Below are 21,941 nucleotides of genomic sequence, written 5' to 3' on the forward strand. Positions count from 1 at the left end.
CAAATAATGAGCTATGCTGTATCAGGTCAGCAAAACGATGCCTGCCGACTCTTCCCTGTTTAACATAGAAGGAGGTCAGATGCACAGTAAGAAGCCAAGCACAGGAGATCTGCTGGATGCCTGGGAGAGGAAACCTCCTCACCACAACCTCCAGACTGATACCAACCTGCCATCAGAGCAGAGCCAGATCCAAGCTGCAGCGTTTGGGTCAGACTCCAAAAACTAACCATTGTTTTGAGGGATCAGCGTGGACGCAGAGCAATACTCCACCTAATAGATTAGATCTGAATCTCTATTTCCATCTACCCAGTGCCATGCATGTGTAGATGTGAGCTGGACTGAGATCTCTCTCCAATTAAGATGTGATCTTGCTGCAGTCCTGGTTAACATTTTGTGGCCCTGGAATATCATGGTGATGGGACTCATTGTTCTATGTTAAGCAGCCAATGAGTCCTGCCTTCCTAACGAGGCACCTTGCAGTTCAACACCCCCACCAAGAAGCTACTAAGATCCCTTGGGCACTTTCGGCTCCTGTGTCCCAAAATGAGGGAACAGGTGACTAGACAAGCTCCATCGCTGTGCCAGAAACTCTCTTGCAGGAAAACACCATGGAAAACACCCTGAAAGGAGATTTCCACATCTGTGAATCCCGAGAGCACTGAGCTCCCCAGAAAGATCCCTTCACCAGTACAGAGTTTCAAGACCACATCCCTCATTGAGCTGTTGTACGAGCATAGGTTTTCTCTTTGAGCTTGCCTCTGAACCACTTAGATGAGAAGAGACCAATCACAGTAAGAAAGTGAACTGCACTTCTGATATTTAAAACGTATTTGCAAACAGATTTTGTCTCCTATGAGCTGTGTATGCATTTTATACGTCATGGAGGGAGAGACAAGAAGGCAGGACTTACGTGAGCAGCTCTTTCTTGATGTCCTTGGAGAGGAATTTAAGCTTGAAGTTGGTTAAAGTAACTTCCCCCGGGTATTTTCGCTCTTCAAAGTTTTCTTCCGACACTTCTTGCTCATCAGCTTCTGAGGAGGCAAAAGAGTGGGCAGCGGGCTCTGACTGCAAGAAAACAGACATGAAAAGTGGTTGTAGTGATGGTCATTGAAGTTGGGCTGTGATGGGAAGGGATCCCAGGTTCATCCCAGTTTCTGCACATTGCACACACGCCTGAGCCCTTTGCTTGAAGCTCCCAAATCAGAGATCAAACAGCTTCCAATTTCCCCTTTTTATGGGAAAAATGCGTAAAACATGTCCATACAATGATTTACACCTGGCTTTTCCAAGGTCTTAAAGGGATGAAGATCAGAGCAATCTCCTCACACTCATCCTTAGCAACACAGGCAGAGTGGCAGGGTGCTGCTTCCAGGGCCGGGATGCTCATCCCAGCCAGGAGGTAACAGTTGGGCTCCCACACCTGCAAGGGTTAATGTTACATGGCACACAGGGCCATACCTGCTAATGGCAGATATAAGTCATCCTGAGGAACGTCTCCAGGAGCACCACTGGGGCAAAGGAGACAAAGGGATTTACAAAGAAGAAAGCACTGCAGACCCAGGACAGTGCAAAGTGGACTCTCCCTTGGCAAGAACACCCCAACAGATCCAAAAGCGTCTCCCTTCTGCCTGGTTGCTCAGAGCTGACGTGTGATATCACAGTTGAAGCTAGTAACACCTCTCTCCTAGGCTCCAAAGGACAAACTAGGGATTCTGGGGGAAAATAAGGCAGCTGTGCAAGCAAATACGGCATTCAGTCCGTCATGAAGTGTTATTTAAGCATCAAGAGTCAACACTCACCTCTTCTGGCTCCTCCTCCCGCTGACGGTTTGGTTTCGTGTAGTCAATAGGCCCGTCCCATTCATCCTGTCGGGAGGTCTGGCTGGACTGGGGGGAGGTCATGGTGCTGCTCGTGGCACTGGTGCTGTTTTGGCGCTGGGACACATCTGGGGACTTCATGCTGGGACTACTGCTGCAGCTGCTGCTGTTGGGGAGCGTGCTCTCCCGTTTGCGGTGCTTGTTCATACTCAAGTCCAGAGTCCCGTTTTCATCCACCTCAATGTCCATGGACTGAAAGGTTGGAAACATGCCCAACATTAGCAGCCGCCAGCAATTCCCTGTAGGGATCTTGCCCCTATTTGCAGTGCTGCAGAACAAGTTATTCATGTCCAGCCCTCTCCACAAACCATTAGAACGAACTGAATGGAAGGGATGTTCTTTCATAAATATTTTCAGCTATGCCATGCAAATGCACTCCTCTACTACCAGCAATGTGAGGTTTTGACTCAGTTGTTTGAACACAGGCATCTAGTGCCATTTAAGATGCCCCATGGCACCCAAGACATCTTCCTAAGGCTGGGGGTGCAACACGGGACTTCTGGAAAACCTGTGTTCCTCTGAAAAATAGCTGGAGGTCAGCTGGGATGCACCTGGGGAACCTCAAATGGCATCAGGTACAGACCAGTGAGCAACTGAGACCAGCCCTGAAAGTCTGCTTGGGAAAATCAACCTGGGCCAGTGCCTCACCACTCTCACAGCAAAACATCTCTTAAAATCTCATCTCCATCTCCCCTCTTTCAGCTGGAAACTGTTGCCCCTCATCCTCTCCCTGCCCTCCCTGATCAAGAGCCCCTCCCCAGCTTTCCTGGAGCCACATTCACTGCTGGAAGTTGCTCTAAGTTCTCACTGCAGCCTTCTCTTCTCCAGGCTGAACAACAAACTCTCTCAACCTGTCCTTGTACGGGAGGTGCTCCAGCCCTCGGATCATCTCTGTGGCCTCCTCTGGACTAGCTCCAACATTTCCATGTCCTTCCTGTGCTGAGGACCCCAGAGCAGGATGCAGGGCTCCAGGTGGGGGCTCAGGAGAGCAGAGCAGAGGGGCTGAATCCCCTCCCTCGCCCTGCTGGTTACATTTCTTTTGATACAGAAAAGGTATTGCTCCCATCTCAAACTTCTAGATTTAACTCACTCCCCTGAGTGATGGTGTAGTGGTCCCCAGGCACGATTGGCTCACCTTGCTGGGAGTCTCTTGCTGCTTCGTGCTGAGATTCTCCGGCATTTCCCAGCAGCGGGTGGAGAGGTTGAGGATGGCAGTGGCAGCCATGTGCGCAGCCTCGGCATCGTGGGAGTAGTCGAAGCCTGTGGAGGAAGATGAAGTGCTCTTCACGTAACTGCTGGAGGGGCTGTGGCTGGGGGAAGAGGCCTTTGGAAAAGGTTTGGCTGGAATAAAAAGAGAAGGAACAACACAAGGCTGATGTATAATCCACATGGGCAGCGGTAAGAGGTTAAGTCAGTTAGACACAGCTAAAGCGTTAGCAGTTCCTGTGGTTATCGCCAACCCATAGTTGTTTTGTTGCCTGGGATGTGCAATGGGACCAGTACTGGCTGCAACTTATGCACTGGTCTCTTGATAGGAAAGCTTTATTTATTAACTGATTTATTAACTGACTCTGCTACTAAGTCCCCAAAACATGAGTGTTTTTCTTCATTAAAGCTACTCCTGGGTAGAAGCAGTTAAAGGAGAAAGCCTAGAGAAGCTTCCTGGGTCTTTTTTTATTGTCCTATCTATGTTCATAACTTATCTGCAGAGCTGACTTACAGGGAGATTTCTTGTAGCATGTTTGAAATCTTACAATTCAAAAAATTACATTAATAGCAAAACCATGGCCATGAAATACGAGCTTCTGATGGTGACATCAGTGAATTATGGATTTTCTGACAGCAGACATATCACGTGAATATGCCTGAATACTAGGATTTATTACACAGCCACGACTCTGCACTGTTCCTGTACCTCTTGGCCCACCACAGTGCAGTCCTGGGCATGCAATTTCTCTTTATGTTTGCCCTAATCTTGAACCTGGTCCTGTTGAGGAGGGCCCTGAGCCACACAGAGGCCCTCTGAAATCAGTAGTTTCAGTGGGGGCAAACTGGGGATCATCTGATTTTGGACAACGGCAGGACTGGATTCAGAATCAACTACCAAAATCTGGAAAATTTGATTTTGTTTCACTATGCCCTTTTTTTGGGGGGGAGGGAATCCACTGAAGGGAGACTCATATGAGTCAATGATCATATAAGCCAATGATCATAGAGTTATAGAATGTCCTGAGTTGGAAAGGACCCACAAAGATCATCAAGTCCAACTCCTGTCCCTGCACAGGACAACCCCAACATTCACACCATGTGGCTGAGGGCATTGGCCAAAGGATTCTGGAATATTGTCAGGCTTGGCACTGTGACTGCTTCCCTGCGAGCTGTTCAGGGCTCCACCACCCTCTGGGAGAGGAACCTTCTCCTAATGTCCAACCTAACCCTCCCCTGGTGCATCTTCCTGCCATTCTCTCTGGTCCAGAGAGAAGAGCTCAGCTTCTGCTCCTCCTTGTGAGGAATCAGTAAACTGCAATGAAGTCTTCCCTCAGTCTCCTCTTCTCCAGGCTGAAAAGACCAAGTATTTTAACCATTCTTCACATACCTTCCCCTCTAAACCCCTGATGATGGTGAAGCAGCAAGACAACCTGAGTTCACGTGGCTACAGAGCAAAGCTATTTCATTATTCCCGTTACAAACTCATCATATAAGACACTATAAAATGCTAATCCTCCCCAGGTTGCTTTCTTCCTTGTTGGGTGCGTATATAATGTGTATTGACATTAATGGGCGTTCTGCACACCCATGCAGGGGAATATAAATCCCTCTGGATGAAGATCTCTTTAAAACAAGTTCTCATTGAAAGGAACAGATTTCCCTGCTATGATTGGCAATCATATTCATCTTGTCGCTTTGATTAACTCATTGGAAGTTTGCCCAAATGGTTATTCTCGTGTACGGATGCTTGTTTTCGAGTCCAGTTTAATGCACGTCTTTGCGGTGGGGTGTGGGTATTTGCCAGCCCAGCCCGACAATATCCAGGATCGTGAGATGCCAATTTCAATTTCACACCGTAGGCTCAGTGATGCTTTTCCATTTCATAAGTATTTCTACCCTAATAGACTCGCAATCAGCAAATTAGTAAAATAAGTGATGAGAAAAAATAGAAAGGATTATCCTAGTGGGCCTACTGGAATTATTTTTGTCAGTACAATTACCCTGAAAATTCTTTGCTAATATTGCAAATAACACAATCTATTCAGCAAGAGAATCACTTGTGCTGGGAAACAAATTACTTTTCCATCAGCCCTAACCCAGGATGACAGTGGCAGTTGTGCTCTCTGGCCTCCATCCAATTTCATTGTCTGATCCTTTACAGATTTAGTACTGTAATAAAGGGCGCTTCCATTGTAGTGCAACAACCGGGATGCTTTCAAGTAGGAGTACTTTTTAGAGAGCAGCTGCATCAGGATTAAACAGGATTGTGGAAGTGGGATTAGCCAGACAGAAAGCCCTCTTGAGGCTGCTGACTTCTGCAAACCGGTCTCCTAAATCTTTATTTTTTTCCTTAAAATGATGTCTTCAGGTACACGTTTGGTGTCAAGGGGAAGGGAGAGGTTTAACATCAGTGTGAGTGGGCTGGTTCCCTGATGCATCTTCCCTCCTGCTCCTGACAGCCCAGCCCCTGAGGGTTTATTTAACCATTTTATTTTCCTTGCAAAGCGTTGTAACCAGGGTAAGGTCCTCGGTACAGAGCAGAGGTGGGTGGCTACGATAGGAAAGAGCTGGGAGGTAGGAGGTAGGTGATCAATAAGTAGAAGAGCTGAAGAGCAGAGCACAGCAGAGAAGACAAATGGGTGGAGTGGGTCATATATAAGATGGAAGAGAAGAAAACTATAATCCATTTAGCTAGATGAGGAAAGACAGATCAATAGATATGAACTGCAAAGCAGCAGGGACCGGCTGAGAACAACTGTGTAACTTATCCCACCTAGAGATATCGCTTAGATTAATGTTCCCACCACTCAATGCAATTCTTCCCAAAGCTGAAGCCAAAGCGACTCTCACTCAAGCAAAGCTTTACTGGCAGTTATAGGCTCCTGTCTTCACAGGACCCATCTCAGCCTCCCCCATCCCCATTCTCCTCATGCTCTGCAGCAGCAGGAGGGATCCAATGACTCGGCCCCCACTCTCCCGTCACCCCAAAGCCACAATCCCAGGAGCCTCACAACAAACTGAGAAAAGCAGAAAATGCAAAAACCAGCCCAGCCCTGTTCCCAACTTACATTTAAAGGCTTTAGGTGAGGTTTCGCTAGTCTGAATCTTTGGGGCAAGCATGCGTTTGCCAAAAACCTGAGCATCAAAACTTGCATAATCGAAGGTGACCTTGGAGTACTTCTCCAGCTCCTTGGCCAGGTTGGCCCGGGGGGTTGCTGGGACCATGTTGGGCCGGTAGCTTCCATACTGAGGGATCTCAAGTTGCTTCACAAAGCACATAGGCCTGAGGATGAAACAACAAGCAACAATCATTTCTCCTTTCCTCAAGGACAGGGCTGTTTGGAAGGGACCAGACGAGATGGGGATGCGTAGCTGCACCTTGTCCCCAAGGGGTTACTTGGGACGAGGAGGCAACAACAGACCTTTTGCTCTCCTTAGCAGGTCTGCATCTGGTTTGGGTCTCTTACACTCTTTTTTTCATTTTTTTTCCCTTTTTTTTCCTCCCCTCGCTTCCCCTTTTTAAGCAGAACTCCAAGGTGTTGAGCTTATCCAAAACAATTTTCTTGTAGGCTGCTGTGGCATGGCAGCATCTTCCAACATCAGTGTGAACTTGGGCATCACTCACTTATGGGACCCATGGCACTAGGTGGCACACGAAGGCATGAGGACCTTCGTGTAGCTCCATTCACCCCTGGAGATTCATTGCAAAAACACCAGGGCCCCTCCTCTGCCTGCAGAGTCCCTCTTAAAGCCCCTGCTTCTGCCAGGCTGCCTATCATGAATCAATTTGTCTTGCATATAAATTGTATATAAATGGCTTATTGTTATTCTCCTTCCTGTGACCTCTTTCCACCACTGAGCCCTCTGCGCAGGAGCTCCTTGGAGCATGGACTGTCCTCGTGATGCGCTCAGAGGGCGCTGCACCCAGTGCAAGCTCTGCTGCAAATAAGTAATTGCCCTAAATGGCCTTTCCAAAAGCACCGAGCACCGGGGCACTCAGCCGTCCCAGGGAGCAAATAAATAAATCCCTCAGCCCCCATGCCTCTGTGGGAGTGCTGCTCAGGGCTCCTACTGTGGTTTTTATCCTGCTCTCGTTGCAAAATAACTAACCATATTACAATCCATCTGTAGCCTCATGAATCACATCAGCTACAGAAGCCAGCATCTATCAGGGACGTCTTTAATGCGAGACAGACCTTTCTCCCGGGAAGACAGAGACAGGCAAAGTAACAAAATAAATGTGACTGGGTTGGAAGTGAGTGGCAGGTTTCTTTCCCCTGAACGGCACGGGTTAAGGAAGAAAAGCGGGTGGACTTAGGTGAAACTGCCATCGAGTGATTCATACGTAGCCTAAATCTTCTCCTCCCCCTCCCCGCGCCCACCCTACTTATAATGCTAATATAATAGCCATCATTCTCTGGCAGTTTGCATTGCAGAGCAATCGGCACAAATGCCTTCTGCTGCACTGGTAGAACCCTTTGGCCTGTAGCCTCAGCATTAATTGATGCTACAGAAGCAATTCATTGTCCTCAATGCCCTCCCTGGGATCATCAATTAAATATCTCCCCACCTTGGCGAGACCTATGATCATAATAAGAGGACTCAGCAGTATCAAGATACAGCCGGAGGGAGCCGTGACGGCTGCTCTTGTGAATGAGGCAGCGCGGAGAGGGCTTGGGGCAGCGTGGAGAGGGCTTGGGGCAGCGCGGTTATGTGGTGCTGGTCTCCACGGTCCCGTTTACCTGAGTATCCGGTCAGAATTGGAGCTGGTCTTTGAAGGATCACCAGACTGGGTTTGTTGCTTTTCATGTGATTTGGCTAATTTTTCAGCAGCAGCAATGGGGCACCCGGATAAACTGCGGGAGACAAAAAAGAGAGAGAAGAAAGAAGAGAGAATGAAACCAAGCGTGAGGGATGAGCATGACAATCTTCATTTCAGGGACCCAGAGCCGCACAGAGCTCATGGGGAAAGTGTTTGCCTTTAAGGGCTTTATTTTTTATCATTATCCTAGTTTACTTTTAGTCTTGGCTGGCAAGCAGTGAAGCAGCCAAACATCAAGTGCCAAATCTCTCCAGGAGAAGCCCCAGAGCATCCCCAGGGCCTGCATCAAGGAGGCAGCTCCCTAGGGCCGAGCACAGCAGGGGCAGAAGGGGATGGGCTGGTTTCTTTGAGTGGTTTTAGCAGTGAAATGGCATTTTTGATTTGTAGTTATTTGGCTCTTTCGCAGGGGCTGTTTGAAGGGAGCCTTCTGAGGGGCACTTGTGGGGAAACATTCGCACTTCTGATGTGCACGGCTGTCAGTGCGCCCGTGCCTGGGGAAGATTGGGGGCTGTAATGGCTTTTGCTCGCACGCACCCCACGCACAAGCCTGGCTCTGCCTCTTTGTGACAGCTTGGCTCTTACGGCAAATGCTCAGGGAAGGTAAAAACCCCTCATGAGCAGAGCCCACACACTCCCAGACAAGCCCAAGCCATCACAGGCACCTTTGCCACAGGGACCCTGATCTCAGCCCCTCTCAAGACTCAGGGCTCCGATCTCACTGGGTATCAGCCCAAACCGTTGTGTCCAAAGCTTGCTCCATCACCCCCTAACACCAGTGGATCACCTCAATCTCACTGCTGCCTGTACCAAACGGAGCTTCTCAATTAACCAGGCAGAGTTGCTCTTGCAGCTACAGCCACGACAAGGCATCCACCAGCTTCCTCCACGGCTGAACGAGTAACAACTCAAACTCACCTCATGCCTGCAAAGGCATCAACATTCACAGAGCTGTCACTCTCCACCAATTAAGCTCAAGAGCAACGAATGGTGAATCATAAATTCATGAGTGCATCCCTGTAGCACAAGCTTATCTGGCTTTTGAGAAGGTTTTTAGCTTTTAAGTGCACCATCCTCCCCACTCATAGCATTCCTGTTTGCAAAAGTGCTCAAGTTTAACTGAAAGCAGAGCATGGGATATAATTACAGGTCCCAAAGTACAACCCTGTCCCCTCCTGACCATGTTTGGGCGCTGAAGTCCTACAGCAAGAGGACCCAAATTCCCAGCTCATAAATTATTTCAGCCTAAGTATTGTGGAAATTCCTAGAAATTCTGCTAAGTGCCACACCACCAAACACAGACATCACCCTCTAGTCAGCCTCACCAGGCTTCCCTGGTGTCAAACATCTCTTCCATGAACCCCAGCTTTCATCTACTCTTGCACAGTTCTACCTGCAAGCCTGAAGCATTGCTCTCCTCTATTGCCCAGCCAGAAATTGCTGCCCCACCTTGCTTTAGAATACAATGTCCTCATAGCAGAGGTGCTCCAGCCCTCTGAACATCTCCATGACCTCCTCTGGACCCATTCCAACAGTTCCATATCATTCTTATGGTGGGATTCCAGCACAGGACACAACTCCAGGTGTGGTCTCACAAGAGCAGAGTAGAGGGGAAGCATCACCTCCCTCGACCTGGTGGCCACAATTATTCTTTTTCTCAGGGTCATCCCTACTTCACCGGTAGCAGTTGCACCATGTCTCAGTGCAAGAGTAGAGCCAAGGCTTTTTGGGCTGCTTGCACTGCTGCCATCCTTGCCCTGGCTGTTACAGAGAAGTAGTCAAAGGTGGTACCTCCTGTGCGTGTTGCGGTTGCTGTTGACGTGACCCTGTCCTGTGCAGCCTGGCGTGGGGCATTTTAACACGTTCTCATGCATCGCCAAGACTTCGGAGCCAGAAGGGAAGAGGAGAGGGAAAGGGAAGCAAAAACAACTTGATAAAAATCAGAGGAGAGGAACAAAAAAGACAAAATCATCATGTCTTGTACTCTGGCTTCCTAGAAATCAGGGAACGTGAAACGCTGTAATTAGAATCTGTCTGCATAGACAAAAACGATTTACAAGGCAGCAGTGCTCAGGTCAGCACTAGATTAGCATCTCAGCACACAGCTTGGGCTTTCTCCTCATTTGCTGATTGCAATCCAGTTTCCCCCATCCAGCCCCTCCCGCCCTCACCGTTTTGGAGCCAGGGCTCCCGGTTCCAGGTAGTTTTAAGTGATTGAAGTTGTAGCTCTGCTTTATCCTTAGGACTAGTCTTTGTTTGACTTTTTTTTTAATATGTATTTTAATCTTCAGGATTATTGCTTCCTGCAGCACTGGTCTTATATGTAAAGAAAATAATTTGATTTGCAAGCTTTTCTAAAGCACTCAGCTTGTGTTAGTTATTTATGAATATTTCTTCTTGCATTCAAGCTTGTGTGAAGGCAGCTGCACTTGCTCCTTGTTTCCTGCAGTTCTGGGTTTCCAGCAGGTCTGCAAGCTTTGAAATTACTGATAAGGAAGGGCTATCGTTTGGGGGGTTTTGGGTCTACTATAGAATCATAAAAAGGTTTGGATTGGAAGGGACCATGAAGGTCACCTGGTCGGACCCCACTGCCCTGAGCAGGGACACCTCCCACAGGATAAGGTTGCTCAAAGCCCCATCCAACCTGGCCCTGAACACCTCCAGGGATGGGGCAGCCACAACTTCTTTGGACAACCCTGTAACCAGCCTTCTCTACTCCAGGCTGAACAGCCCCACCTCCCTCAGCCTGTCCTTGTACTGGAGGAATGTCATTGTCATAAACATACAACGTTGATTTTTATGTATATGCACAGGAAAAGCTCTTTAGAATATTGGTAGAGAGATAGAAACAAAATTTCTAAGCATATACAGAAATAAAAGTCTGTTACGATGATGATAAATATTTTCTGTGGAACAGATGAACCTCGAGAGCTATCCTGTACACTGTGAAAGATTCCTCCTCTTTGCTGTATGGCGCATTTTGAGCAGGAAAGAATAGTTTTCCCCTTCTTCCCAACATAATATCCCAAGTAGGGAAAACATTAAGAAATTCCATGTGAGGACGGGAACCGCCTAACACATCTCCGGAGGTGTGCATAGTTTTAAAGCACCTTGCTGATTTTCAGAAAAGGGATCTCATTCTCCACAGGATGGTGCTAAAAATCTTTAAGAAGGGAAGGACTTTCCCAGTAATCTACGTAGTGTTTCCACTTTGGTGGATAGAAGCATCCTGGACCAACTTGGAAGAGCACCATCCCATTCCACAAACTGTTATACCCTGAGGGTTAACATCAGGCTTGTGCTAGGAACTCAGTCATAAAATTCACATCACCTGGGACTATTTGAGTGCCCATTGGCCTTGAGACAGCTCTACCCATCAGGTGTGAAATTTCCCCTAGGACATAAGGCTTCAGAGTAATTTAAGGAACCCTTGTTATCCCACCATGTACTCACTCTCCGGAGGGATCCTGTCCTTGTGCGGACAACCAGAGAGGCTGCGATGGTGAGGGTAGAGTCCTGTGACGTGGCCAGTCCCATCACAGCCAGGAGTCGGACATTTGATTTCTCGCTTCTCAGGTCTTGAGGGATCTAGGGAACACGAGGAAAGGGCGGTGGGAAGCAGGTTAACAGACTTGGAGGGGAAGAGGTGGAAAGGAGTGAAAAATTGCCAAGGATGCCTCCCGCCACCTTTCGAGTCAAACAGAGAAAAAACTTTGCATTTGGAGTTTTTTTCACTTAAGTGGAATTGCAACACCTGGAAGTTTCAAAAACTAAAATCAGAAAGCAATTTTAGCAGTCAGCCTGGCTGGGAACATGGAGGTGCCACACCAGCTGAGCAGGCAACCCTACTCAGCACTCAAAGGGACTTCGCAGTCCCTGCCAAGCCCCTTCAGTTGCTGTGGCCGAACTCCTCCCACTGCTTTAAAACCAACTTGGATTTTAAACCAGCCCTACTGACCATGCTGAGATTTTCAAGGGCAACACGCAATTTAGCCAGGCAATTCCCCTGCTGAGATGCAGAGGACACCGTCATTTTGTGCATTCACTGTTGACCTCTAGAAAGTCCCCATCTCTCTGGGCATTGAGGGTTTGTGGCTCAATTCCCTCTGTGGGTTGTGAACCGCCTCTAGCAGCCCAGTTTTCATGGGGTGCTGAGCAGATAAATTCAGCTTGGGGTGGGAAGGAAGGCTCATCCCCGTACCTTTGCCATAGTAGCTCTTTCGGATACTGTCTAGTGGTTTGCTCTGTTTCTCATCCACCTGGAAGTGCTTTACGTGCTCTCCTGGGAGCCTGCTGGGTTCCCGCACAATTTTGACCTGCTCGGCTTTCAGTGCGATGGCTTGTTCCAGCAGCCCCAGGTTCCCCCTTGTCATCATGTCATACATCTCTGACTCATCGGTCACCGCCGATTTCTGGGAGCGGGCATCATCATCTTTGTCATCATCCGACCGGACCTCCACGATGACCGAGTACTCAGGCTTCGGGCTGAACTGCCCTTCACAGTGGCTTTTCTGGGTGTCCTGAGAAGTGTGAGGAGCTTCTTCACAAATCACTTCAGGAGCCATCTCCTCCTCCTCTTCCTCCTCCTCCTCTTCTTCCTCTTCTTCCTCCTCTTCTTCTTCCTCCTCCTCCTCTTCCTCATCATCTTCATCTTCCTCATCATCCTCATCATCCTCCTCTTCTGCTTCAGCCTTCTGCAATTTGCAGGACTCCTCGCAGTTCGCATCATCCCGGTGCTCCGGACACAACTCACTGCTGCGTTCGCTGGTGACCTCGATGACCTCCTCTGCATCCTCTGTCTGGATGATGATCTCCTTGTCACACTCTTCCTCCACTAACTCCTCTCCTGCATCCTCATGGACCAGGTGCACAACATTGGGGGGTGGCTTGGAGACCTGCAACTCAGCTTCAGGCAGCTGCCCTTCGATGGCGAGAGTTTCCTCTGCTATTTGGCCTAGGTTGAGGAGAGAGTTGGCGATTATTTCTTGATAGCTGCTATAGTTGGCCTTGCTGGGCCCAGACGTACTTGTTGCTGTGGTTTGTCCATAATGGGTCGATTTTGTGGGGCTTCTCTCTAAGGGGAGCAAGAAAAAGAAAAGGAGGAAAAGAAAGAAAAGGAGGAAAAGAAAGAAAAGGAGGAAAAGAAAGAAAAGGAGGAAAAGAAAGAAAAGGAGGAAAAGAAAGAAAGGGAGGAAAACAAAAATAATAAAAAAGGAGGAAAGGAAAATAAAAAAAGGAGGAAAAGGAAAAAAAGGAGAAAAAAAAGGAGAAAGCAATTATAAAATCTCGTAAATGGCTCTCTATCTTACTTCAACTTAATAGAAACCAGAGGCTGGCTGTTATACCCCTGGAGCAGCTTAATTCATTGCATTTGGGAAAGGCAGGTGGAAACACAGAATCATTCACAGGCTCGGAAGCACAGAGCTTCCCGGCCCCCAGCCGGCAGTAGCCATCTGGCCCCCTCACTCCCCAAGCCAGGAGCTCCAAGCCAGATCCAACACGGTGCCAGAACCCTGGCTGGACACTCAGCTGGTTTGCCTGCTCCTCCTCTTGGAGAGTGGCCGGATCCAGGCAGGAGGATGGATCCTGCACCAGAGAAGGCAGCTGAGGCCCTTGAGGCACCAAAGTGAGACCCTGGTCACCTTCCTCACCGCCATCTGAGCCGTGAGATGGGTTCCTCTGTGCTTTCCATGGATCTTTCCCCAAGGAAGAACCCCTGATGGAAAAGTTCTCATTTATGAGACACCAGAGACAATCTGTGTGTCTCTTGCCTTAACCAGAGCTTTGCCGTTGCGCTTCCACCGAATATAATAACTGCAGGACCCATCCTGTACATAATTCAGAGGAGCTATAACTCCTGGTTATTAACACTCCCTGCCCTTTATTCATCTGCAGAACACGGCTCTGCAATCAATAATGATAAAGCACCTTCTGCCAGCTCAGGGCTGCGGATCTCCTCCTGCTCCACCGCCTCCGCCTCGTCCTCCTCCAGCGTCCCCTCTGACTCATCAGAGCCAGACTCCTCCTTCACCTCGGCCTCCTCGCTGCCATCACTGTCGACATTGTAGCCTTCGTCCAAGGCCAGCTTGAGCGGATGGGATTTTCTCTTCGACACCAGATGTTCGGCCTCCGCATCCTGAAGTTTCCTCTTCTTTGCTAGCGGGCAGCTTTGTAAACTGCAGATGGGATCAAGGAGCAGAGAGGAGGCATCGTCGAGTGAGCAAGGCATGGCTACACCACCTGAACCAGTGAGGTAATGGCAAGGGGGACAAATACACCAATACTCCCACCACACCCCCAAAATATCATAGAATGGTTTGAGTTGGAAGAGATCTCACAGCCCATCCAGTTCCACCCCCTGCCATAAGCAGGGACACTTCCCACTGGATCTGGTTGTTCCAAGCCCCATCCAACCTGGCCTCAAACACCTCCAGGGATGGGGCAGCCACCACTGCTCTGGGTGACCTGGGCCAGGGCCTCCCCACCCTCACAGCAAAACATTTCTTCCTAAGATCTCAATTTCCCCTCTTTCAGCTGAAAACTGTCTCCACTCATCCTATCACTGCACTCCCTGATAAGGAGTAAATGTAGCCAACACTGACTTTTCACTATTCTGTCAATCATTTACTCTTTCTCTCTGTCCACTACTAAACCAGATCACTGAGTACTTCATCTACCTGTATTTTAAACCCCTCCAGGGATGGTGACTCCACCACCTCCCTGGGCAGCCTCTGCCAGTGCCTGTGAACCCTTTTGGTGAAGAAATTTTCCTGATGTCTAATCTGAACCTCCCCTGGTTCAACTTGAGGCCATTTCCTCTCATTCTATCGCCTGTCACTTGGGAGAAGAGATCAGCACCCACCTCACTACAACCTGTTTCAGGTATCTGTAGACAGCAATGAGGTCTCCGCCCAGCCTCCTCTTCTCCAGGCTGAACAACCCCAGGTCACCCAGCCTCCTCCCATCAGGCTTGTTCTCCAGCCCCTTCCCCAGCGCCTTTGCCCTTCTTGCTCATGTTGTTCCACCCCCACTACCTCCAACCCAGCCTCACCTTCTGTGTCTTGCATACTTTCCACGGATGTGTCCTGAGCCGTTACAGCCTGGGGTTGGACAGCTTGAAAGGGAAACAAACAACCGTCAAGAACAGCAATAGGACTTGGAGAAATTATTTTTAATTAGAAGTACGTAAACTACGGTCACTTTATGTGCAAGGAACAAAATAACTGCAAACAGGAAGGTATTCTCCCTCAAATGGTTCAGCTTGTTCCTTTGAATTCCAAGCAAGCAGGGCAGGAGAGCAGCCTTGCAGTTTGCTAAAAATTAATGAAATGACTCACCCCATTTAATTAGATGAACGGTTCATTATAGTTTTATGAGTATGTTTAATTAAAGATTTGCATGTGTAAGAGCAAGCTTTTAAAAAGCAGACAACTACTGCTCTCTGCCTCCCCACGGCCACTATTCAGCTCGCCTTATTGATGGTGCAGGAGAAAAACATGTGCTTTACACTCATCTGATGGTTTGTCAGCAAACTGGGGTTCCTTGCAGTAAGAAGCGGGTGGCTTGTTGAAGAAAAAGCAGTTTCAGAATGGATCCAGGACATAGAGAGAGCACATAGGGAGAAGATACAGAACAAGCACATAGGAGCACACAGGATGGTGATCACCAGGCAAAAAGTCCTCAACAGCACCATGGAGCCTCTCTTTTGGGGGGAACAGATGAGATTTAGCTGACCAGCTCATAGAATCATGGAATGGTTTGGGTTGGAAGGGACCTTAAAGATCATCTAGTTCCAACCTCCCTGTCATAAGCAGGGACATCTCCCACCAGACTAGGTTGCTCCAAGCCCCATCCAACCTGTCCCTGAACACCTCCAGGGATGGGGCAGCCACCACTGCTCTGGGTAACCTGGGCCAGGGCCTCCTGACCCTCATTGTGAAGAGCTGCTTCCTAATATCTAATATAAATCTTCCCCCTTCAAATTTAAAGCCATTCTCCCAAATCCCTGCATTCGTTCCTGCAGCAGATGATGAGTTAAAGAGCTGCAGGGAGCTCTGGCCAGTGCTTGCAGCCACTCTTCCCTTTGCCCTGGGCTGCGGGATGCAGCCTGCTTGCTGCATCCCTCGGTGGGGCTGTCACCTCCCCTGCAGGGGTAATTAGTCCTAGCTCCAGGAGCTACAAGGGCTCCAGATAAGAAGCATTAAAACAAACACTTTCTGGCAAAAAAAAAAAACAGATTAAGGCATTGATTAGAGGATGCCCAAGTGACCCGCCTGATGTCTGAGGAATTCTGGAGTCGTGTAGGATTAATAACCTCATTTAGCACCACATCACCCTCAGCCCAGGAAGTTTGAAGCGCTAATGAAATCTCTTGATGACACTGCAAGGGGAGAAGGTATTGCCAGCCCAGAGGGGATCTGGCCAGCCTGTTTTTCTTGGAGTAAAATACACGAGACAACATTAAATAGTACCAAATGCCAAGTCAGGCTTTATGGACTCAGAATTTCTGCTCTCAGCAGGAAGCTCAGCCCTTGCAGAAAGCTAAGGGTAAGGAAGATCTGACTGTGCTAATGGATACAGCCACTCTGGGTGCACCAGTGGGTTATTAACGGCTCAGCTCCCCAGAACACCCTGCACTAGTCAGATCACTGTGTTCAAAGAATATAATTCGACCCAAAACTGGGACAGGAAAGGACTACTGAATTGTCAGGGGAGTAGGAAACCTTCCTTTAGGGAGACTGGCTTGTTTTAGCTTAGCAAAGCTAAAGCTAAAAGGACAAATGACAGCACATCCCCTAAGGGATACAGCTTTCAAGATGAGATGGATGTGTGGCCGTGGGTGTAAGCTGCATCTCCTGGCCCCTCCAAGATGAACTCCCTCCTGCCTGTTGTCCCCTTTGCTTGTGGCCCAATTTCAACCTGAGATGCTGAGCATCCTCCAACACCATCGCTTGGGGGATGGCTCCCAGCCTTTTCAGTGTGCAAATACATCCCAAGCCCCTCCGTGCCTGAGGTCTCGCCTGGCAGTAAGGCATCCCCTGTCGTGCCAAAGCTTGAGCTCATATATTAAAGGATCTCATCCCACTAACCTGTAACTGGAAGAAGGATCTCCCCCCATTCGCTGCTCCCTCTGCTGATGATCTGAAAGTCTATTTAATTTTAACTGCCCTCAGTCATGACTGAGGCCACTCTGTCCTGAGCGGCCCCAGACACTTTAAGTGACTGCGTGCAGAAAGACAGAGCAGTGTTTCTGCTACCAGTGACTGGCCTGAAAAAAAGGCCTTATTCAATGGGAAACAAGAGCAGCTCTGATGAAGATGTTCCAGGCTTTTATAAGCTTTCCTGCATCAATTAAAGCTGATATCCCCCCCATTTTTTGATGTGCTGAAATGAATCCTGCAGTAAAAAGTAAGCAGGAAAGATCCAAGTGGTTTAATGTTGAGGCTTTCCAAAGCAGGTGGCAATTTGGGATGCCTCTGGCTTCGGTGTGTCGATTTAATCCCTTTAAAAAGCACCAGTGCAGAGGTGATGCTTGGCATGCTCTGGGTCCCCACTCTCTTCTGGGGAGGTTTCATGTATTTTGGCAGGAGTCCCAAAAGGGGAAAGGAGCTTCGAGGTCCATTAAAGCTGCTCCGCATCCCTGCATGAGCCACCACACCGACCTGCTCTCCCCCTCTCTGCAGTCTTCGTGTGCTTGACAAAAGGGCCTCTTATTGTTATGCAGACGATGCCCTGCTTCCAATTAGTCGATTAATCGTCCAGTTAATCAGGCAATTAGGTGACAGCTGCAGAGATGGCTTTGTGGAGCACTCCGTCCTGCCCCTTATACATGTCACCTGCTCCAATTACCACCTCCACTCAAGTGTTCAGCAATAAAAGTTGGAGAAGTGGCACGCCCGCTGCTCGCTCCGCCTGCCTCTCCAGAGAAATAGGAGAGCGGAGGAGCAGAAATGCTCTGAAATTGGGTTGCTCAAGGTCCAATTACTCTTTGACACACGCGTCTTTCTAAGAGAGGCTGCTAGGAGAGGCAGCCCCTGTTATTAGCGCTTGTCCAGGTTAAAGACTCCTACCTCTTGCGTAAGCCCTTGTGCAAGGTTTAAAGGAAGCTTAGAGGTGGGGGAGGCTGTTATTTATAATGAGAAGCTCTGTAGGGCTGTAGAGGCTCGCTCTGGCTCTTTTGGCTTCTGCTGTTCGCATGCCAGCGCTGCTAAATGAGTGACAACAGGACCTCCGTGACTCAACAGGGGATGTAGGGCCAAAGAAGGAGCAGCTGGCACAAGAAGTGATGTGACACAACACTGTTTAGGGGCCACGAGAGGATGTAAAGTACGTGGTTAGTGGGATGTGGCCCCCAATGATCCTGCAACACAAAACGTGGGCATTGGGTTTTGCTGGGGTTTAGATCTGGGGCAGGACAGAGGGTGGCTGGAGGGTCTTCAGTCCAATAGGACCCATTCAGAGCTTGTATTTCCATCCTTTTAACACCCATGGTTCCTCTGATGTGTGTTGTCAAATGCTGCCCTGGGGACTTGGACGCAAAAAGGTGCCCACCTCTATAAGCCCCCAACAAGACCTCCACTCTATAAATCCCATAGGTTTGCTCCCCAAGCCTGTAAGGAGCTGTGGGGCTTTGCCCAAGCCAGTGCTCGCTTGCCCAGCATGGACCTCCCCTCCCTCCCACCACCGAGGAGGAGCAGGGTCCTTACCTCACCTCCTGGCCGATGAGCTCCGTGGGCACTGGGCGAAAGGGCAGGATGCAGCAATGGAAACAAACACAAGGTCAGAAACACAACAGGGGTGTCCAGCCCACCCGTGACATCCCCCTTCTCGGGGGGACCTGCTCCTGCCTGCTGCTGGGTTTCTATTGCCTCCTCGGGCAACCTGTTTGGGAAAGAAAGGGCAAATCTCTCCTGACATCATTTACTGCCTGCACGCCTGTGGTAAATCCTAATTGTGCCTTGTCAGTCCTCGTGCCTGTGCTTAATTTCAAGCATGTCAGTGCATGCTTGCAGCTACCTCTCTCTCTAAATACATCACGACTTTCAAGTCAATGGAGCTATGCTGATACACACATATGACTCAAACACTTTAAGTAAAAACTGAGTTTTTTCATGCCTTCTTCTTTATGTGCATAGAATGGGTTGGGTTGGAAAGGACCTCAAAGCCCATCCAGTCACACTCCCTGCCATGGACAGAAACATTTCCCACTACCCCAAGGTGCTCCAAGCCCCATCCAACCTGTCCTTGAACCCCTCCAGGGATGGGGCAGCCACCACTGCTCTGGGCAACCTGGGCCAGGGCCTCCCTGCCCTCACAGGAAAACATTTTTCCCTAAGATCTCATCTCAATTTCCCCTCTTTCAGCTGAAAACTATTTCCCCTTGTCCTATCCCTGCCCTGTCTAATCAAGAACCCCTCTCCAGCTTTCCTGAAGACCTTTTCAGTCCTGAAAACTGCTCTATGGTCTCCCCAGAACCTTGCCTTCTCTGGACATGTTTGTCTTTAAATAAATACAATCCTCAGTTACATTTTGCACAGTTCACTACTGTTCAGCTGCAGGGGCCATATTTACCTATCAATAGGCACGGGTACATTTTTTCTCCTCCCGTTCTCACACCAAACTGATGTAGGAGCCCCTGCCTACGCTCAGACACATGGTAGGGGATGGGCTGCTTGGCTTTTAGGGTAAACAGTAGATTGTAGGGGTTTTACACATTATTCCTCACTTGTGAATAAGAGGACATCCCACTGCTTAGATAACAACATCACATGCTGCTAAAACCTTACATCCATCCAGGAATCCAAATAATCTGGAGGGAAAAAAAGAACCCCTAACACAAGTCTAAAGTTGCCCATGCTAAAAACCATAACACGTTCGCTCAATTTGTTTGAGCTAATTGGGTTTCCTGGGATCCAGCTCCCCGTGGGATGACTCACAAGCTTCAACAAACTGGAGGCAGTGGCAAGTCCCAGGGTGTATGCAATAAATTACCTTTTCACATCAAGAAACCCTGAGTCGAGTGCGGGGAAGGCAGGGTGCGAGAAAATAAATAGAATCAGGGCACTCTCATTAGCAACCTGAGCGAGCACATTTATGTACATGCAAAGCAATGAAAACCAAATATCCGAGCTCGATTCAGCACAATTGGCAGCAGCCAGGTTTTGCTTTGTTTTTAAAAAGATGCTGAGAAGAGCAAAGAGGGTCAGGACAAAGGAAGGTGGTCCGGCACAGCTGCGTGGGTGAAGCTGCAGGCTTTGCAACCCTCACACTATTTCAACCAGCCCCATTCATCCCTTGCTTCCAGGCACCTTTGCAACTTATCATATCTACGGCCACAAAAAGGAACCAGAACACAGGGGCCAGACTGTAACCATCACACATGGGCACAGGACCACCCGAGGTGATGCCCTGTATCACAACACCTCAACTTCTCCCAGAGAGAAAGCACCCAAAACAAGACCAATAGCAAAAAAATAAGTAACAATCGAGCTTTGCGTTAACAACTCATTTGTCCTCACATCCCTGCCAGGGGACAGCCCCATTTACTTCTCCAGCATGCACTACTTCTGCCAGGCGCTCTCAGATGTGCAGCTTCAAAGCCGCTGGCAGAGTGCGCATGATGAAAGCCCCGGGAGCTGATCTGAAGCTCCAGCGATTGTGATTCCTCTAAAGCAAGGCATGCAGAGGGAATTTTTTTTCTTCCCCTGGGTTTAGGGAATGAGGGTTAAATATTATGGGGAGCTGCAAATGTTTGTGGTTGGGAGTTTGCTAGGTTTGTAGACAAATTTCAGTGGGGTTGGAGGCAGGGGGAGCAATAAGTGTAACTTACAACCATGAAATGGTTTGGATTGGAAGGGACCATGAAGGCTATCTAGCCCAACCCCCTGCCATGGGCACAGATACATTCCGCAGGATCAGGGGCTCCAAGCCCCATCCAATCTGGCCTTGAACACCTCCAGGGATGGGGCAGCCTGAGCAACCTGGACCAGGGCCTCTCCACCCTCACAGGAGAACACTGCTTCCTAATATCCAGTCTAAACCTCTCTTCTTTTCATTTAAAACCATCACCCCTTCTCCTATTGCTACAAGCCCCACACTAAGAAGTTTTTCCCCATCTTTCTTATCAGCTCCCTTTAAGTATTGAAAGGTCACAATAAGGTGTCCCCAACTCTCTTAACTTAAAGACTAAAGCCTGGACCTGAAAAAATCAAAGCCCACTTGGAATAAGCAAAGTGCAGGAAGCTCAGGTCTCTACATCCCCGTGCTGCAGGATAACCAGGTGCTCACCTCTGATAGACTTCGATCGCGTACGTGCTCTCTTATCGTCATTTTCTAAACTCATCTGGAATGGAAAGAAAAGGTAATTGTTGAAAGATAAGAAGAAAATTATTCTTAAGGGACAGCCTCACACGTGTTTTTTCCCCTATGTAAATACCTGTGTGGCAGGGAAAGCTTTCCCATGTTTTTGAGACAGAGGTTTCTTGCCTTGGTTTTATTGTTCAACCCACAGTGCCCAAATCTAATAACCTTAAATTAATTTCCACATGCTGGGACACAACAAGGATTCTCTGCTGATTGGGTACTGCAAAGGGACAAAACCCCAGATGTCATGGCCCATGATGGAAACCGGCTGCATCTGAGATATCACTCGTGAAAAGCAGAACCCATTTCTCTGGATTTACACTACAGGAGTGCTGTGAGCACCTGGGTGAGTCGCCAGCACATTTCATCCTGCAGAAGTCTCCAAATACGCAGCCAAACTGATCTCACACCCAGGAAGGGCAACTTTTCATGTAGTGCCCTTAAGAGCAACCTCTCCTCTCTGCTTAAATCTGACACAAGGAGGATTACATGTAAATAACTCCTGCAATGTGGACATCAAACAGGATGGTCTGTGGGGAATATGGCCATGAATGAGTAACATCTGGGACTTCAAAGTGCCTGATATTAATTAAACATCACAACATGTTATGAGGTACGGAAGGCTGAAGTGCGGCCACCTCTGGGTTGGTGCCCAGTGTCAGGGGAACGTTTGA

General features: G+C 48.7%; 1 protein-coding gene across 5 annotated transcripts in view; it reads right to left on the reverse strand.

Annotated features, from left to right (window-relative positions):
* Positions 1 to 21,941, reverse strand: part of MYT1 (myelin transcription factor 1) — a 66,577-nt gene that overhangs the window by 15,301 nt on the left and 29,335 nt on the right. For 4 of the 5 annotated variants that reach the window (XM_069871675.1, XM_069871679.1, XM_069871677.1 and 1 more), the window contains exons 3-14: positions 21,193 to 21,247; positions 18,612 to 18,642; positions 14,957 to 15,019; positions 13,834 to 14,081; positions 12,107 to 12,979; positions 11,359 to 11,493; positions 9,697 to 9,787; positions 7,829 to 7,942; positions 6,155 to 6,369; positions 3,013 to 3,218; positions 1,800 to 2,069; positions 911 to 1,065 (exon numbers count right to left, since the gene is read on the reverse strand). In XM_069871675.1, the coding sequence (XP_069727776.1) occupies positions 911 to 1,065; positions 1,800 to 2,069; positions 3,013 to 3,218; positions 6,155 to 6,369; positions 7,829 to 7,942; positions 9,697 to 9,787; positions 11,359 to 11,493; positions 12,107 to 12,979; positions 13,834 to 14,081; positions 14,957 to 15,019; positions 18,612 to 18,642; positions 21,193 to 21,247 (2,456 nt within the window). The remainder of the gene's footprint in view (positions 1 to 910; positions 1,066 to 1,799; positions 2,070 to 3,012; positions 3,219 to 6,154; positions 6,370 to 7,828; positions 7,943 to 9,696; positions 9,788 to 11,358; positions 11,494 to 12,106; positions 12,980 to 13,833; positions 14,082 to 14,956; positions 15,020 to 18,611; positions 18,643 to 21,192; positions 21,248 to 21,941) is intronic. The other variant, XM_069871678.1, reaches the window with a different exon arrangement.

This window comes from Phaenicophaeus curvirostris, chromosome 18, assembly GCF_032191515.1.
Source record: "Phaenicophaeus curvirostris isolate KB17595 chromosome 18, BPBGC_Pcur_1.0, whole genome shotgun sequence".
NCBI lineage: Eukaryota > Metazoa > Chordata > Aves > Cuculiformes > Cuculidae > Phaenicophaeus > Phaenicophaeus curvirostris.